This window comes from Scyliorhinus torazame, chromosome 21 (assembly GCF_047496885.1).
Source record: "Scyliorhinus torazame isolate Kashiwa2021f chromosome 21, sScyTor2.1, whole genome shotgun sequence".
Classification (NCBI taxonomy): Eukaryota; Metazoa; Chordata; class Chondrichthyes; order Carcharhiniformes; family Scyliorhinidae; genus Scyliorhinus; species Scyliorhinus torazame.
The window spans coordinates 7701145-7721415 of record NC_092727.1 but is presented as its reverse complement, the minus strand read 5'-3'; the positions used below and the strand labels follow the sequence as shown (position 1 = coordinate 7721415).

The 20271-nt window shown below is 42.5% G+C and overlaps 1 protein-coding gene across 2 annotated transcripts in view; it reads right to left on the bottom strand.

Annotated features, from left to right (window-relative positions):
• The window catches only part of LOC140398132 (coatomer subunit delta), a 43534-nt gene that overhangs the window by 7930 nt on the left and 15333 nt on the right, over window positions 1-20271 (bottom strand). The window contains exons 2-7 of one of the 2 annotated variants that reach the window (XM_072486399.1): window positions 16062-16325; window positions 6427-6606; window positions 4659-4864; window positions 3053-3100; window positions 2483-2641; window positions 1489-1654 (exon numbers count right to left, since the gene is read on the bottom strand). In XM_072486399.1, the coding sequence (XP_072342500.1) occupies window positions 1489-1654; window positions 2483-2641; window positions 3053-3100; window positions 4659-4864; window positions 6427-6606; window positions 16062-16325 (1023 nt within the window). The remainder of the gene's footprint in view (window positions 1-1488; window positions 1655-2482; window positions 2642-3052; window positions 3101-4658; window positions 4865-6426; window positions 6607-16061; window positions 16326-20271) is intronic. The other variant, XM_072486400.1, reaches the window with a different exon arrangement.

The window sequence follows — 20271 nt, the reverse complement described above, 5'->3', positions numbered from 1 at the left end:
TAGCCAATCCTATTTGATAACATTTTAGAAATGCAAGATGAACATAACATTGGGCAAAAACCCTTTCACTGCAACGACACCTCATCATTCCCACACCCATCTGTGTATGAAATAAGTCTACTATTTTGCTCTCAATAACCCTCCTTGGTAATATATCGGAGTTGCTTGTCACACTCTTATGGAAATAAATATTTCCTGTTGTCACACCTAAACATACACTTCACAAGCCACAACTTTGTGGACACACAGAATGTATTGCATCAAGTCAGTTTAGCTTCTCTATCCCAATGAATTACTTGCACGTCTCTATAAAAAGGTCCCTGTGTCATTTCTGGCTGTACAGCCTTTTCACGTGATCCATTAAGTGTGTGATCATATGTAGTGCAGAGAATAAGACGCCTACTTAATCATGGCCATCTTGTATCAGAAAATAACTTTTTGTAAAGAGGCACTGCACGGGCATCATCAGGGAACAAAAATCCATAATGGCCCGAAAGCAAATCATAATCTTCAGAAAATATAAACAAGAAACTTGAGAAAATCTCAATACAAGTGCGGTTGGATTGGCTTCTCAATTCAAGAACACACTTTCCGAACAATTACAAGCACGAAAACCAAGCAAAATAAACAATAATTACCGCGAAATCTAAAAATACACAGACTTCTTCCCTCTGACCTAACAGGGTTACACTGAATAACACAGCAACACTATTGGGAAAGTCCCTAACAGGGTCAAAATGACTGAATGGTACAGTCCCAGGTCCAATGACGAATTTAGAGTATCATTGGTAACACTCTGAAAGTGGGACACAATTAACTGAGCTGAGAGTAATCAATCAGTAATTCCCTTTAATTTTAGCTATTCAGTAAGCACTTTATGGATATAATAATAATCTTTATTGTCACAAGTAGGCCGACATTAACACTGCAATGAAGTTACTGTGAAAAGCCCCTAGTCGCCACACTCCAGCACCTGTTCAGGTACACAGAGGGAGAATTCAGAATGTCCAAATTACCTAACAGCACGTCTTTCGGGACTTGTGAGAAGAAACCCACGCAGACACGGGGAGAACGTGCAGACTCCACAGACAGTGACCCAAGGCGGGAATCGAACCTGGGACCCTGGAGCTGTGAAGCAACAGTGCGACTGTGCTGCCCTACACGTATGTCTGGAAGTCAAGCAAAGATAGGACCAATTTTAGTTGTGGTGTGCCCGAATATTCAATTGATCACCAGTCCTCACTATTAAGATTCACACTTGGTGAAAGACAGGTACAAAAGCAGGATATTGGAACTGAGAGGGGGCCTGTAGAATCTCACCTCAACAAGGAGTTAACATTTTCAGAAAAGACAGCAGTGTGCACGTGTGTGCGCGCACGCATTGACAACACTGACAGAGAAAGACAGGTTTTTTAAAAAAAACACAACCCCAACAACTATAAATGATTCAAACAAGGCTCATCCACACAAATATGGTGTTTCTTTTACCTGTAGCTGAATTCCTTTTTTGTCATCGTTCTCCACTTGAAGACGAATTCTCCCCTGTTTCTCGTCACTAACCCGGAGCATGATCATGCCGTGTACCTCCAGGTTTTGCAAGCCACCGTCCCGGCCACATGTCAGTGATAACTTCTCTTCAACCTTCAGGTGTACACTGTACAAGGTACAACAGAAGGTTTCACATTGTGAATGCCAGTTAGACTTCTGCTGGTTAGCAGTACTGAAGCAGAGAATCTGCTTTAATGTAGTTTCTCATTACATCCCAAAACTCTTCAAAATCCATGCATTACTTCTGAAACAGAACCATTGTTACATCAAAAATAACAAGCTAATTTGGACACAGTAGAACGGCAAATAGAAAACAAGGTGAATAATTAACTAATTAATTTTTCATGATTTTAGTTCACAGGACAGAATATTCTGCCCGTTGAATAATATAATAGAAACCTTTAAGCCTACCAGATAAGTTTGCAGGACTGGAGGAGGCTAGAGACAGGAGGGGCAAGGCCAAAAAAAATTTGAAAACCTGGATTAGAGCTTTAAATACAAGGCGTTGCTGAACTGGGAGCCGATAGGTGTTGGTGAGCACAGGATGATGGGACCTACAGACAGCAAAGTTTTGGATGGGGCAGCAAGGTGGCGCAGTGGTTAGCACTGCTGCCTCACAGCGCCCAGGACCTGGGTCCGATCCCAGCCCCAAATCACTGTCCGTGTGGAGTTTGCACATTCTCCCTGTGCCTGCATAGGTATCACCCCCACAAGGTATCACCCCCACAACCCACAGATGTGCAAGGTAGGTGGATTGGCCACGCTAAATTGCCCCCTAATTGGAACATTTTTTTGGGGGGGAAAGCAAAGTTTTGGATGAATTCAAATCCATCGAGGGTGAACGGTGAGATTAGCCAGAAGCGCAATGGAATAGTCAAGTCTAGAAACAATAAAAATAAGGCCATTACAATATTAGCACAAGGTCAGTACTCACCTTTCTACATTAACAGGAGGCGACAGCACTTTAGCCACTTCTGACGAACGCTTTGTTGAGGAACTAATCTGTTCGCCTTCCAACTTCAGCTTGTCTACAAAATTCTCCACATCCTTTCCCTTTGCACCAAGTTTTAAGGCCTTGCTTGGACCAGAAGGTCTGAGGAAACAGAGAGAGAAGCCTGCACTTGAGATTTCAAAGAATAAAGCTTAAACAATTAGCTCATCGACCAGCTATCCATAAAACATGCCAAAATGTTCACATTTGCCAATGTAAATGTACCAGTTCTTGCACGTACAACAGAAGACATGAACTTTTAACATTCATGAGAATGCAGTAACTTCCCCAAAACGCTTGGTTCAGTACACCAACTATACATCTGTACCAACGTAAATCTGTAAACATTTTAGTCTACTATGCAGACAGCGATACCACAATCAAGCCAGGATAAGCAGAAACAATCAGAATAATGAAAAAAAAGGCCTTCAACTCAATGGGCTACCATATACTGGGTGTTGCAGGAAGGGCCCCCTCCCCATGCATTACTGAAGCAATTGAAGCAAACCATACCTGATTATATATAAACCAGCTTCACACGCAAGACCTGTTGCATCAGCCCTTAATCCACAAGAGAACACAATTAAGTGATAATGGGTTTAAAATGGCACAGGTTTGGTCTATAACATATATTACAACCAACATAATGCAGAAACTGAAACTGGCCAAAGGAACTAACTGACTCCTCAACTCCTCAAACTGCCCAGTTACAATAATTGAACAGATTCTCAACTGGAAGAGGAAAGCTGCAGGGACTAAACACTATTTTCTCTTGGCTCACAAAATCCCTGGCATATTCAATGGACCCATAAAAATTTTTTTTTTTAAAACATCATTAGCAATGAGCCAACATGCCAAGAGGCACTGATGAGAATTTCAAACCACGCTGGTCTGATCCAAACCGGCACTGTCAATGGTCTAACTTTTGAAAAAATATAGCTTCTGTAACATAAATGGGGTCAAAGCAGAACGTTCAGAGATGATCTTTTAGAAAAAAAGTAAAATAGGAAAGAGTTTAGGTATTCTGACCCTTGGTAATGCTATTCTTAAACTTTCAATATCAAAGATCTTTGTCATATTAACTTCTGTTATACACTGGGACATTGCCAGCATGGTGCATTAGAAGAGTGAAAAGTAATCAAACAGTTGAGAGCATCACTGCTGAACAATAGTCCACCAAGCCTCGACTATCACAGCAAACATGACGGATCAAAACACACGCGATAAAATCAATTTCACTCAATGCACATTGTTAAACCTCCTGTAAAAGCTAGAGGGAGGAGGAGGGGGGGGGGATGATAGGCATGGCTCCACGTGAGTGACTGATGGGGGGGGGGGGGGGGGTGAAAAAGAGATGTAGAGGATGCTCCACTTTAACTATCACTACAGTGTGACGGCATCACCCTTGTTTAGTAATGGTCATAAAAGCAGTAATCCAGAATTTTGTTAGTCCTGAAGCTTTCTTGAGGTGCAGTCATTTTTCTGATTTTCTGTTCAACTTCTTTGTTTGTTTCCTATCTTCACGCACACATTTTACATCCTTTGGTGCCAAGAAGGGAGAGTGAAGCTAAAGTGCTGTGTAGTTTGAGATGTTTCAACACTCCCCTCAACCCCACTGGACCATCCTGCACGGTCCTTCTCCTTCCTACATGTTGCCTGTTGAAATGAAGACTCATAGCATCATTTGTCAAGTCATTCTTTTACCGTACTTCAATGCAGCGAGAGTTCCATCAGTCTTCCGATTGTCTTTCTTTCTAGAGGATTCTGAAGTCCACGTTTGGGCTCAACTGACCAGTACTTACTGATTCTCTACTTACAAATAAATACTGGTAAGTTTCATAGTTTTTCCCCAATATAAAAAATTGGATTGGTAATCAATATCCCCTCAAAATTGCACTTAAATCGAAAACTACACGATGCACGACAGAAGCCAAGTTTAAAAGTTCTCACCCTGATGAAGTGCCTCCAGAGAACACTCATTAGACGCAAAGGTCAGTCACATCCATGCAACATATGGTCATGACAGCCTCACTTACAGTACAGTCAGCAGCTCAATCAGAAGACAAAACGGATTCCCTGCGTTAATTGAGTCTTGTGAACACTGGAAATTGTAACCTACCTCATTACGGCCGGTGTCATCTTTGGCTTCTCTGGTTCGATGATGGCATCAGTTATCATGGACGCCGCTGAGCTGCCAGAGATTCCTCCACTGCCAAACCCACCATAGCCAGGAACTTTCTTGCCTTGCCTCTCGGCATCTCTACGAGCCTGCTGTAACTCCTTGGCCTTCCGACGCATCTCTGCTTTTGCTTCACGTTCTTGTGTCTGAGCGGGAAACAAAGACAACTGTCACAGTCCAAAAGAAACAGTTCCATAGGTCAAGAGTCCAACAGTCTAGAAATGGAGCAGGTAAATGGCTTTCACTTTGTCCAGGTATACAGTAAATGGAACATTTATCTTTCGTCACTCAGTCCTAATCAAGCACTCCCCACGAGATATGGCACAGTAATATAGAACTTCAGAAGAACCTTCTCTACTCCACTGTGGTTTTGATTCTTATACCAATCATCCTGTATCCATTTAGATTGTCAATTATCATTGAATGATACAGGACCTGACCTCCAAGTCTCTTGCATTCTTGGCTGAGACAAATATCAAAATCTGTTGTTGTTGGGGCAAAGCAGTCTTCCCTATCAATCACCACCTGATAGTGAGTATCAGCTGCAGGACTAAACAGCACCTTCTCAAGGCAACCCTTGGCAAAAAAAGTACTCCGAGCATCACATGCGCCCAGAAAACAAATAAATGCCCATGAAGAAATGGATTAGAATGCCACAAATTAATTTATGTAGGAAACTTACATGGCTGAATTTCACCCATCAGTTTGAGCTGAATTAGAACTCGAGTCCAAGAACTGAAAGGCCAGCGGCTAACCAATCACTAATACTTCAAGTATTTTGTATTCACCAAGGTTTCGACATTATCCAACACAATGATACCATAAAGCCTCAATTTCAATTTAATTATGTGGTTTGCCTGATATAATTTGAAACATTAGGCTACGACCTATGAAAATGCATTTTCTATTGAAAAATGACCGAATATTTATTTATTCATATTTGCCACAAAGTACTTCAGATCCAATGACGTAGATTTGAGACGAGCAAAGTAACTGCTTTGACACAGCAAAATCCCACAAATACCAATGAGGTGAAAGAGCAGTTATTCCGCTTTAGCAATGTTGAGATAAATGTCAGCCGGAACACAAGGTAAATCTCTCCTGCTCGTCTTCAAATAGTGTCACAAGACATTTTTAGTCTACTTGACGGGACCTCCGGTTAACCATCCAATAGATTGTATCTACAACAGTTCAGCACTCCCACAGCGTGCTCAAATATCTGGATTGGGACTTGAACTCAGAGTGTTACCAGCTAAACCTCTCCAGGCACTCAAGCTATCCAAATTTATCCTGACTTTTTATTCATTTTTAATCATACACATTTTATCCATCCATGTGTGTAGAAATTAAGAGCTGTTTTTACCTCCTCACTTTTTAAAGAACATTGTTGTGTGATGAGAATGTAGAACTCTCCACCACAGGGAATAACTGAGGTGAACAACACATGCATTTAAGGGGAAACTAGATAAACACAAAGGAGAAAGGAATATGTTGATCAGGAGATTAAATAGGGTAGGAGACTCGCCTGCTGTATAAACACGGACATAGACCTAATGTGCTGAATAACTTGTTTCTGTGCTATAACCCGTTTGAAAACACTCCCACTGCAATAATGTTTGGAACAGTTTGATACACTATCCCTTCATATGTCTGAGCTACACAGTTTAACTGTACACTGATGCACCACATTCATTTTTATCCGAATTACCTCTCGAACAGCCCGGAAAACTTTCTCTTCATGGGAGTCCATTTCTGTGAAGGTTCGGATCTGGGCTAGGTTTACGTTTTCACGGTAACCCAGAGCCACTATCTCATCAAAGGCAAAAATTAGATCAAAGCAGTGCTCCGATATCTCACTCTCCTCCAAAACTCTGCAGTATTCTGGAATCTATTAAACAACCAAAATAAATAATTATTAAAAATGTTATATGTAGCAACCACCTAGGCAGCAAAGAAAAATAAGCAAAAAAAAAAAAAAACCCATTTGAAACTGATTCTGAAAAGTCAGAGCAGTACTGGATTTCGAACAGATTTCAGGCAATCCAGGAATACGACAGGGAATTTTGAATCCAGTTTCTGAAATTCAGGAACATTTAAGTATGACAGAGGAAACAGAAATCGACTCACTCAATTGGTTAGTGAGGAAAGACACCACCTAATATCCTGTCCTAGTAAATCACATCAGCCACGTTTGATTACCTGTGTGACCAGTTAGTAAACCTAGAGCCCTACAAGTGGCCTCAGCACTCTGTGCGAGAGATAGGGCAAAGGAAATCTTGGCTCCTCGTTACAATGCAAACACATCTGCTGGAGAATGCACATCAGGCGAGGGCAAGCTCAGAAACGCCATTTATGACAAAACACCACACTTATCCCAGCATCAAGCAATGCCTTCAGAGGAGTGCAGGGAGAGTGGATCACACAAGATACAAACAGATGGGGAAGGGCATGGGAGCACAATCTTTAAGATCATTTCCACACCAAGCTACCCCAAAAATCTATGGCTTTTGTTTCCAATTCACAGAAGACCATTTCAAACACTGTTTATTTACGTGAAGATTTTCTTTCCAACACATGTTTGAAGCCTTCCCATTCTAAGTTTCAATTTATGATGCCTCTCCTTATTCAGGAATTCTGGCACATCTTGAAGTACTGTTCCAAATTTTACATAGAATTTACAGTGCAGAAAGAGGCCATTCGGCCCATCGAGTCTACACCGGCTCTTGGAAAGAGCACCCTACCCAAGGTCAACACCTCCACCCTATCCCCATAACCCAGTAACCCCACCCAACACTAAGGGCAATTTTGGACACTAAGGGCAATTTATCATGGCCAATCCACCTAACCTGCACATCTTTGGACTGTGGGAGGAAACCGGAGCACCCGGAGGAAACCCACACACACACGGGGAGGATGTGCAGACTCCGCACAGACAGTGACCCAAGCCGGAATCGAACCTGGGACCCTGGAGCTGTGAAGCAATTGTGCTATCCACAATGCTACCGTGCTGCCCCTTAAACTTACAAATGTCTTTTTTGTATCTCACACTTCCATATGATACCTCCGCAATCACAAACTTTCAAAACAAGCCCCAGTTCCTCAAGTTCAAATCTTGGAAGCTAGCCACCAGCCTGGAGATTTTTATTGTTTCGTCTCCATGACTTAAACATTCTGTGTTTTGATGGTCAAACCGGAACTCTGGCTGGAACAGGGCACCTGCTTATGCTCAACTGACCCAAATGATTGCATTGTACTCATTTTAGGCTCCAGTTGGCATGTTATCACTGTTTGACTACACACACCAACAACAAAATGAAATGAAAATCGCTTATTGTCACAAGTAGGCTTCAATGAAGTTACTGTGAAAAGCCCCTAGTCGCCACATTCCGGCGCCTGTTCGGGGATGCTGGTACGGGAATTGAACCCGCACTGCTGGCCTCGTTCTGCTTTACAAGCCAGCTGTTTAGCCCACTGTGCTAAACCAGCCCCACACAACTGTTTACGAACAAAAGCATATGTTATTTTCTGGAAAATTCAAATCAAAATAATGGCTCAGGAATCTGAGCTCTACGACTTGTGACTTTTGGAACAGATGCATTCGCAACCCAAGTATGACGATTCACCAACAAAGCACCAGGAACAAAGCAAACTATTTACAAACTCAACATTTCTACAGACAAATTATGGTAACTTTAAAAGTGAATATCTGAGAAATATCAATAAAGATGACCCATTCTGAAGCAGGATTTTTTCGAAGACATCAAACAGAGAGCCTCATTCACATCACATCCAGTTCCCGAGGCAGAGATACAGATGCCAGGCCCTGCATCACAACGCAAGCTGAAGGGCTCAGCCGCCGTGACAGAAAGACGCCACCACGGGGTGTTTGGAGCGACAACACAGGATCGGGATTCTGGGTGTGAAAACAAGCTTACATGACCACCTGTTTCCTGTTCTCAAGTTTCCTACATTTTTGTTGCAATCTCTCCCAGCTACTGTATAACATCCAACATATTTTCCCTCGCTTTAATTCTGAAGTCAAACCCAGCGTTAACTGGGTTTCTCTCTCCCTGCATGCTGCCAGACCTGCTGAGTTTTCCCAGCATTCTCAGTTATGCTTCAAATTACATCATCCGCAGTAATTTACTTACTTATGTGATCAGTTTTTGACGAGCGTCTCAAGCTTAACCGCGGCAGTTGCTAGTTCTGTACAGCTGGGGTCATGAGCTAAAGAGGAAGTCGCTGGCTCTGTGCTGCTGCAGTCGGGCGGCCTGGGGATGCCCTGGAGAACAACCAGCTCAGTGGAGCTGTGAGGAAGCTGTCCACTAGAAATCTGGCAGTTGGGGCAGAGGAGAGCCTGTAAACAGTGGTTGTCTGTTAGGGAGCTGGAATCATGCTGGTAATTAAATGCTGGGATGCAGCTTTTGTGAATCCAGTAAGACGGAGTCTTGGGAGAAGAGATTGAGAAACAGGGAGACAAACAGCTGTTGAAGCAGTCCTTGTTGGAGTGACCTGTAAGGGAAATCAGAGGGGAGATCTCCGAAAGAAAGAGCTGAACTCCCTCAGGAGGAAGACTAAAGAATTTTTGAGAGTCACCAACATATGGGTGGGTTGCTGAGAAAATTCAGGGGGTCGATTGTCCTGCCGTTTAATGTGCAGTTTGTGGTGTGTTTGACCAGTTTGCCTGCTAATTCATGTTTACCTCATGTTAATTCTGGATGCAAGATAGACAGTATTGACTGTTTGCTTTATCAACTTGAATAAAGTAAAATTTATTTGGTTTGTTTAAAACCATGGAATCTTACGAATTAATTCTCTTAGTAGATACTAAGCTGAGAGTACAAATTTTGTCCACTTTAACAAAAAAACTGTAACAAATTTGGGGGTCTGGGATTGTAACAAGATATCGCTGGCACAATGATCCCATTCAATGCATCCTCAGTTGAAGACACCATGAACGATGGTCCCCTGTTTTACAAACTTTACCATTCTCTACAGCACAGTTGCATACAAATCACACAAGAAAATAACTAGATTTATGAACTAATTAATTCCATCACCTTTTCAGATTTGGGTCAAGCTCCCTAAAAGGCAATGAAAACATTGTGTGACAATTAGCACATTGCACTCAAATCTTTACCCTTTCATGATAGTCATCTCCCATGTGCCTGAAACAAGACGGTTTCTCATTCATTACCATTCAAATATAGATGCATTGTAAATTAACAACCATTAAACAAAGAAATGTACAGCACAGGAACAGGCCCATTGGCCCTCCAAGCCCGTGTCGACCATGCTGCCCGACTAAACTACAATCTTCTACACTTCCTGGGTCCGTATCACTCTATTCTCATCCTATTCATGTATTTGTCAAGATGCCCATTAAATGTCACCATCGTCCCTGCTTCCACCACCTCCTCCGGTAGCGAGTTCCAGGCACCCACTACCCTCGGTGTAAAAAAACTTGCCTCGTACATCTCCTCTAAACCTTGCCCCTCGCACCTTAAACCTATGCCCCCTAGTAATTGACCCCTCTACCCTGGGAAAAAGCCTCTGACTATCAACTCTGTCTATGCCCCTCATACTTTTGTAGACCTCTATCAGGTCGCCCCTCAACCTCCGACGTTCCAGTGAGAACAAACCAAGTTTATTCAACCGCTCCTCATAGCTAATGCCCTCCATACCAGGCAACATCCTGGTAAATCTCTTCTGCACCCTCTCTAAAACCTCCACATCCTTCTGGTAGTGTGGCGACCAGAATTGAACACTATACTCCAAGTGTGGCCTAACTAAGGTTCTATACAGCTGCAACATGACTTGCCAATTCTTATACACAATGCCCCGGCCAATGAAGGCAAGCATGCCGTATGCCTTCTTGACTACCTTCTCCACCTGTGTTGCCCCTTTCAGTGACCTGTGGACCTGTACACCTAGATCTCTCTGTCTTTCAATACTCTTGAGGATTCTACCATTCACTGTATATTCCCTACCTGCATTAGACCTTCCAAAATGCATTACATCACATTTGTCCGGATTAAGCTCCATCTGCCACCTCTCCACCCTAGTCTCCAAACGATCTAAATCCTGCTGTATCCTCTGACAGTCCTCATCGCTATCCGCAATTCCACCAACCTTTGTGTCATCTGCAAACTTACTAATCAGACCAGTTACATTTTCCTCCAAATCATTTATATATACTACGAACAGCAAAGGTCCCAGAACTGATCCCTGCGGAACACTAGTCACAGCCCGCCAATTAGAAAAGCACCCTTCAATTGCTATTCTCTGCCTTCTATGATCTAGCCAGTTCTGTATCCACCTTGCCAGCTCATCCCTGATCCCGTGTGGCTTCACCTTTTGTACCAGTCTACCATGAGGGACCTTGTCAAAAACCTTACTGAAGTCCATATAGACAACATCCACTGCCCTACATGCATCAAACATGTTTGTGACCTCTTCGAAAAACTCTATCAAGTTAGTGAGACACGACCTCCCCTACACAAAACCATGCTGCCTCTCACTAATACGTCCATTTGCTTCCAAATGGGAGTACATCCTGTCTCGAATAATTCTCTCCAGTAATTTCCCTACCACTGACGTAAGGCTCACCGGCCAGTAGTTCCCTGGATTATCCTTCCTACCCTTCTTAAACAAGGGAACAACATTGGCTATTCTCCAGTCCCCCGGGACATCACCTGAAGACAGTGAGGATCCAAAGATAAGGCCTCAGCAATTTCCTCTCTTGCCTCCTTCAGTATTCTGGGATAGATCCCCATCAGGCCCTGGGTACGTATCTCCCTTAATATTTTTCAAGACGCCCAACACCTCGTCTTTTTGGATCTCAATGTGACCCAGGCTATCTACACGCCCTTCTCCAGACTCAACATCCACCAATTCCTTCTTTTTGGTGAATACTGATGCAAAGTATTCATTTTGTACCTCGCCCATTTCCTCTGGCTCCACACATAGATTCACTTGCCTATCCTTCAGTGGGCCAACCATTTCCCTGGCTACCCTCTTGCTTTTTATGTACGTGTAAAAAGCCTTGGGATTTTCCTTAACCCTATTTGCCAATTACTTTTCATGACCCCTTCTAGCCCTCCTGACTCCTTGCCAGTAGTTGCCAGTTCCTTCCTACTTTCCTTATATTTCACACAGACTTCGTCTGTTCCCAGCCTTCTAGCCCTGACAAATGCCTCCTTTTTCTTTTTGACAAGGCCTACAATATCTCTCGTTATCCAAGGTTCCCAAAATTTGCCGTATTTATTCTTCTTCCTCACAGGAACATGCCGGTCCTGAATTCCTTTCAACTGACACTTGAAAGCCTCCCACATGTCAGATGTTGATTTACCCTCAAACATCCGCCCCCAATCTAGGTTCTTCAGTTCTCGCCTAATATTGTTATAATTAGCCTTCATCCAATTTAGCACATTCGCCCTAGGACCACTCTGATCCTTGTCCACCAGGACTTTAAAACTTATGGAATTGTGTTCACTGTTCCCGAAAAGTTCCCCTACTGAAGCTTCTACACTTCTACACCTGGCCGGGCTCATTCCCCAATTCCAGGTCCAGTACAGCCCCTTCCCTAGTTGGACTGTCTACATATTGTTTTAAGAAGCCCTCCTGGATGCTCCTTACAAACTCTGCCCCGTCTAAGCCCCTGGCACTAAGTGAGTCCCAGTCAATATTGGGGAAGTTGAAGTCTCCCATCACCACAACCCTGTTGTTTTTACTCTTTTCCAAAATCTGTCTACCTATCTGCTCCTCTATCTCCCGCTGGCTGTTGGGAGGCCTGTAGTAAACCCCCAACATTGTGACTGCACCCCTCTTATTCCTGATCTCTACCCATATAGCCTCACTGCCCTCTGAGGTGTTCTCCCGTAGTACAGCTGTGATATCCTCCCTAACCAGTAGCGCAACTCCGCCACCCATTTTACATCCCCCTCTATCCCACCTGAAACATCTAAATCCTGGAACATTTAGCTGCCAATCCTGCTCTTCCCTCAACCAGGTCTCTGTAATGGCAACATCAAGTACTAATCCAAGCTCTAAGTTAATCTGCCTTACCCGTAATACTTCTTGCATTAAAACATATGCACTTCAGGCCACCAGACCCGTTGTGTTCAGCAACATCTCCCTGTCTGCTCTGCCTCAGGGCCATACTGGCCCTATTCCCTAGTTCTCCCTCAAAGCTTTGACCTTCTGACCTATTGCTCCGGTGCCCACCCCCCTGCCATACTAGTTTAAACAGGGGGGTGTTAATAAAATACTTATTGTGAATGTTCCAAAGTGCTTCAGCACTACTTAACTACTTTTTGGAAATAGTAACTTAATTCTAGGTAAATGTGATAGCCAATCTGAATCTACCGATATTCGAAGCATTAAATAGTTATGTGGTTGCAAAGCGCAGGTTCGACTGCGTTCATTGCAGAGGATTTGCAAGTGACGGAGCAGCCAACGTGATAGCGATAAACAGCAGAGTTATAACAAGGATTAAATAAGCAGCTGGTCAGGACATTTTTTGGAATTGTTTCTTTATTAACCACAAGGCACTGGCATCAAAAGGAATTCCATCCTATCTTGAAGTGGTGTTGAAATGAATTGTGGTTCTCATAAATTTCATTAAATGCAGTGAACTCAATACCCGGCTTTCAGAGGCTCTGTGTTCCTACATGGAGGCCAAGGACACACATTTATTGTTCAATACAGAGGTACGTTGGCTTACAGAGCATCAGATGCTTGGCAGAGATAATGAACGGAGATATAAAATCCACGTTTTCTTACTCGAGAAATTGTCCCGTCGTGCTGATTTGTTTGGTGATGAAAGTTGGATGCTATCTCTGTCTTACTTTGCCAACACCTTTTCAATTCTAAACAAACTGAACCCAAAATTCCAGGGAAAGGATGATGATTGCTTTCTGCACTGAAGAAATAGATGCTTTACAAAAGTCATTGAAAGTTTGGCATGTGCAAGTACAAAACCAGAAACTATATGTTACATGCTTCCCACACTGATATGGCGCATTGAAGAAAATGTGTTCGTACGGAAACTGTCAATAGACCGACAAGCCTTACCAGTCGCATCCGGATGCTCTGATGAACAGTTTTTAATCGCTACTTTCCAGAGGAGAAGTTACAGATTTTGAAAGAGAAGAGGTGGGTGAAAAGTCTTGAGTTTGAAACCCCAGTGTCAGTTATTAGACTTCTGCTGACTCTAAATTAGGAGACTGAACTGCTGCACCTGACTTGTGACAGCCCATTAAAAAGACTCTAGGTCCACGAGGTTGTTAGCATTCTGGAGTAGCATCTCCCAGGAGTATTCCGTCCTAAGTAATACAAGTATTTTGTTGCTGGTGCCCTTCACGATGACCTACATGTGCGAGGTTGGACTTTTCATAGATTATCATAGAATTTACAGTGCAGAAGGAGGCCATTCGGCCCATCGAGTCTGCACTGGCTCTTGGAAAGAGCACCCTACCCACGGTCAACACCTCCACCCTATCCCCATAACCCAGTAACCCCACCCAACACTAAGGGAAACTTTGGACACTAAGGACAATTTATCATGGCCAATCCACCTAACCCGCACAACACACGGGGAGGAAGTGCAGACTCTGCACAGACAGTGACCCAAGCCGGAATCGAACCTGGGACCCTGGAGCTGTGAAGCAATTGTGCTATCCACAATGCTACCGTGCTGCCCACATAGCTTTTGGTTATCGCAAAAATGTAGATGGCACAAAGCAACAGTCTGAAGGCTGCACCCGATATGTCCATTGCCCTCTCCTCTTGTGAATCTGATTGGATTGAGATTGAGGACCAAGGAGGCTCACCTGTCACATTACAGGTAAGAGCGTGGGTTCCTGAAGATCAGGCAGTTGGCAAAAGTGGGTCCCAGGAAAAAGATTTTCAAAATCACTGGCCTAGATTGTGCTCAAGTCTCTAGACTGGGGTTTGAACTCATGACATGACTTAGACAAGAGTGTTATCCACTGAATCAATGCAGACATCCTAACTCTCAAAACACAGAGAGACAGGGCAATGTCACTCAACATAACATTGTAATAACATTGTAATTACTGAAGAAATAGGTTTCAGTTGTTCACTTCCTCCCACTTCATCCCCAACTACTGTTCACCATGGAAACGTATCTGCCATTCCTCAGACTGTCCAATTGCTCCAGACACTCAACTCATCTCTTCCACCTGTTACAAAACCATATCCAGGTGACCCCACCAAGTATATTACTGGCTATTGCAGAGATAACTGGGACACATTCACCCTTATTACTTTAATCAAATTAAATTACGTAAACAAACTAAACCGAGTTACCAAATAAATAAATCAATCTCACACCCGAGGCAGCATTTGAAGAATTGACTTGCTGTGGTGAGACACAAGTTTTGTTACCACTATTTACTGCAAGTTAACAGCCGTATTCATATATTTAAGAGGACGATTAGTGGGAATGAAGCATGTCTGCTTAATGTTATAGCAGAAAACACAAGTCTAACAGCTAATACAATGCCAGAATATTTTGAATTGACTCAAAAATTCTCAGTGGATTAATTTTGGTCACCTTCCTACCAGTGTCATCTTACTCATTCCCAAGTCCCATACCAGATTTCCCAATGCTTTCCTCTAGACGCGTCATAGATAAAGGCATGTTTTCCTAATTACAGAATCTTTACAGTGCAGGAGGCAGCAATCCGGCCCAAAGAACATTCTACCTCATCCCACTCTCCTGCCGTACCCCAGTAACCTTGCACATTCTTTATTTTTCGATAGCAATCCAATTCCCTTTTGAATAACTCAATCGAACCTGCCACAACCACTCCTCTCTGGACGTCTGTTCCAGACTCTGACCATCCCCAGGTCAAACCTTTTTCTCACATCACTTCTACTCCTTTTGCCCATTATTTTGAATGAGTACCCTCTAGTTCTTGATGTACTCATATGGGATATCTTTCTCACAATTCACCCTGTCCGTACCCCTCAGGATTTTGAATACCTCTTGTCGAGTCTCCTCTCAGCCATCTTTTTCTCCGGGAAAACAGACCAACCTCTCCAGGCCACCTGCATAGCTACATAGTTGTTTATCCCTGGAATCACATTTGGGATTTTCATTCAAATCCTATGAATCTCTTACAACTTGTAGCATTATTAGTTGGCCAAAGAGTCTGATTTTACAATAGGTAGTGACATAAGGAATGGGAATCCTCGTTCATAGGTGGATCTAATTGATGACAAAAATCACTTGCTCCAATTATCAATGGCATATCCTGATAAATTCAGATTGTCTCAGTTTCGGTATCCTCAGCAGCTTGAGTTTATTGCTCTTACCACTCGAGAGAAGAGACGAAGCGTTTCCAGATCTTCCAGGATGTTGCTATTTTTGGTTGTGATCAATACCATGTAGAGTTTTTCCAGTGGCTGGTACACGTACCGCACACTTTCTGTCTCCACAAATGTATGCTGCTTTCCAGTGTTCATTAGTTTAGGGAATGCTGCCAGCAAACCTTCAATCCGTGTCCTTGTCATTTCCACAAACTGCCGTGAGATAATAGCCTTCCCAGCCTTGGTGCAAACTGCTGTAGCCAACAGCACCTAAATGGAGGGAGAGAAGTTAAAAAGCAGTTATCAATAAGAAAATTACAGACTGTTCCTACACTAATGAAATAAACTAGACAGATATGTCGGTGAGACAAATTCAGTTGGACCAGAAGTTTATTTTAACTACCTCCTCCACCTCAGGCATAGCATTACGTATGTGCCTAGGCAAAGAGGGATCTTGTGACTTTGAATTGGGTATCAGAAAATACTACTTTAAATAATTCCATGTTCTTGTCACTGGATGCAGTAAATAGCCTTTTCAGCAAAGGTTTTACTCAAGGTCTCAGATCAAAAAGGCTGGCAGCATCAAATGCTGCAGCTCAGGCTGGTTAACTACCGATGTCATTTTGGGTTAGACCAGCAATAGGATTTCACCAGCAATGTAATTTTGGACATAACCGCACGTGTGCAAATATTGAGCTTCAGAATATTGGGTAGTATAATGAGCAAACAGGTTCCCACCAAATACCAAAACTAAAAACTGACCGTAAACAGGAACAAATTGGCAACCTAGCTTCAGATAAGCCACCGAATTGGACTGGTCTACGAGCATAGGATACAACAGGCCGGTTTAGTTCATTTGTCTGGACAGTTGGTGTGTGATGCAGAGCAAGGCCAACTGTGCTTGTTAAATCCTGGACTGGCTGAGGTTACCCATGAAGCCCCGCCTTCTCAACCTTTCCCCTCACCCGAGGTGTGGTGACCCTCAGGTTATATCACCACCAGTCAGCTCTCCCCCTCGAAGGGGAAGGGAAAGCAGCCTATGGTCATCTGGGACAATGGTGACTTTACTTACTTAACGGCACAGAAAGAGGGCATTGGATCCATCGAGTCTGGGCAAGCTCTTTCAAAGAGCAACCCAGTTAGTCCCACTTTTCCATTCTCCCTCTATATCCGTGTAACTTATTCCCAATGCACAAATATTTATTTCCAGTTCTCGCGAACTTCAGCGAAGATTTATTCAGACTCAAAACATTAGCTACGCTCTCCCTCTCCACAGATGCTGTCAGATCTGCTAAGATTGTCGAGCATTTTCTATTTTGGCTTGTATAAACCTTTTCCAGCCTTTGCCGCTATACCATCAGAGTTCTGAAGAGTAATTTTAAAATACCTGCAGTTTCTAACTAGAGCCAGCAGCTGTGAAAGGACTGAACAGAAACAACAAAAGGGTAAACATCTGCTCCCTTGATGGACGAGTAGATAAATAGAAAGGGTTTTATTTGTTACATACATAAAAACATTCACCATTAAATTCAGACTATAAACAGGGTGTGAAGTGGAATATAAAAATTCTCTGTAGTTTATTACTTCTTGGAGTAAGGAAAGTGATCAATCCCCAAATTCCAGTCCAGCTTTTTAAGTTCGATAAGGCAGAAAAATTCCTCAAGTCCAGAAATATTGACAAGACAACCTGCTGTGAGAAATCGTGATGTTACTATGTCGTGCACCAGCTGTATTACAATTAGTCGGCTCAAACAAGAGTGGAATTTCCACTAGCTCCTATCAAATTCAAACTCCAGCTCCCAGCAAAACAAAATGAAAACAGTATTACAAGATGACGTTATCACTACTTATAGAATGGTTAAACACAGTAAATTCAATCAAACCTTATTTTTTTAAATCTAGGATATATCTGTGGGAGCTTTGTACAAAGGGGTAACTTGAAAGAAATCAATCCACTATGAAATTTACACAATTACCCCACAAGTGGAAACTGAATCCAAAATGGTATTCAAGTGCAATTGAATTAGGTTAAAAGAACAAATTTAAACTGATGACAAATGACAAATATTCAGAGTTTGCCTTGAGGCCTGGGATGGTGGGACTGATGGAGGAGAGATTGAACTGATTAGGATGGAGTTCAGAAGGATGAGAGGGGAACCTCACAGAAACCTATAAAATTCGAACAGGGCTAGACATGGTAGATGCAGGAAGAATGTTACCGATGGTGGGTGTGTCCAGAACCAGGGGTCTCAGAGGATACAGGGTACACCATTTAGGACAGAGATTAGAAGATATTTCTTCACCCAGAGAGTGGCGGGGGGGGATTAGGCTATTGAGTCTCGAAGGGTCGAATAGCCTCCTCCTGCTCCTACTTTCTATGTCTTAACAAGACCAAACCTTTGTTGTGAAGAAAACCTCATCCTTTATAGAAGAAAGTGGGCTACATAAAAGCTAATTTAAAATCATGGCGGCATAATCCTCTTTGGTCTAAGATCAAGTACAGCAGGACGCCATGTACCAATCCGGATCAATTGTAATCCCCCCACAATATGAAAATGAAATGAAATGAATATGTTAAACAAGCTGTTAATTCTATTCTGTACACACTTTTGTTCCAATATCTGACCAAAGTACAATCTTTATTATGTTATTCTGACCTTGATGTAACACCACGTCAAACTTCGCACCACAAATGCAGACATCCTCATGTTACAGTATTACCTGCACCAAGGTGCATTGGTAAGAATGCATACCACACAATTGATAATTTTCCAACAATACTTTCAAACAGGAGTACAACACGGGTTGCAGTACTATAAGAAAAGAATGTAATTCTCCAGTTCACCAACACCAAATTGTATTTACCTTAAGGTTAAACTCACACCTGAGGTTTTCACAACTTTTAATGATTCAGATTAACCAGAACTCATTTGTATTGTGAATAAAGCTTCAGAAAGATATAAATTCATTCACAGGTCTTTGGCAGCTATTAACCCACAATGGATTTGCTCGAATCACATTAATTGCTGAACTTGACATCACAGTGGTACAGAAAACTGAAGTATCAATGTGCAACATTGTGAAGTGGGTGGGATACTGGATCCCCCACTTTCTGGTCTGAGCTACACTGAAATACAGTGGTAAAATACAGACTGCAGACATGTCATTAACCTCCACAAAGGGAGAAGGGAAGAAGAGTTTACTCCAGACCGTGAGGCAAATCTAGGCACGTAACCTTGGAGTGATTTTACTTGAGACTTTGAAGGATATCTTCCCCAAGACGAGGAAGCAAATTAAGGTCATCAAGACAAAGGTATTGACTAAAGTCACAAGACTAAAGTATATTGAAGCATAGTCGTGAATATAATTTTCCTACAGCATAAAGTATTAACATAATAACCAGTGACAACACCATGAACTGCAGACAGAATGGCTATAAAGTAGGGTTGCCCATTCTGAAACCTGCACTGACGGAGAGGTGAGTTTTATCTCATAGCAGTCAAGAGTTTTGGAAGAGGCTAGTTGCCACTGGAAACCATAGTGTCAGATATCAGGTTGACTGTTTTGAATGTCAATTCAAGCAGGATTCTAAATTTACAGCAACAATGATTTAATATATTCATGTGTGAATGGATTAGAATCCAAAATTGTATTTCATAAAACAGGTGTTGCATAACGATCACAAGGTAAAAATTAGCAATGCATGTGAGTTGCAGAGGTCTGATCGAGTTTATAACCATATTAATTGTGTAAAGTTCAAAAGGATGTTAAATTGGGTTAACTTTTCGAGTTTATAACCATATTAATTGTGTAAAGTTCAAAAGGATGTTAAATTGGGTTAACTTTTCTTACAATTGCAGACGGCAGTAACTGAAGAACAACTTTTTTCTGCAATATTGTTATCAAGCTTGATCATGAAGCGCATCACCTCCATACTCCCAGAACGCCTTGACCACTGCAATTCGCATACCGTCGCAACCGGTCCACAGCAGACACCATTTCCCTGGCCCTACACTCATCCCGAGAGCATCTCAACAACAAGGACTCCTACATCAGACTCCTATTTGTTGACCACAGCTCCGCCTTCAACATCATAATCCCAGCCAAGCTCATATCAAAGCTCCAAAACCTAGGACTTGGCTCCCCACTCTCCAACTGGATCCTTGATTTTCTGACCCACAGACCACAATCAGTAAGAATGAACAACAAAACCTCC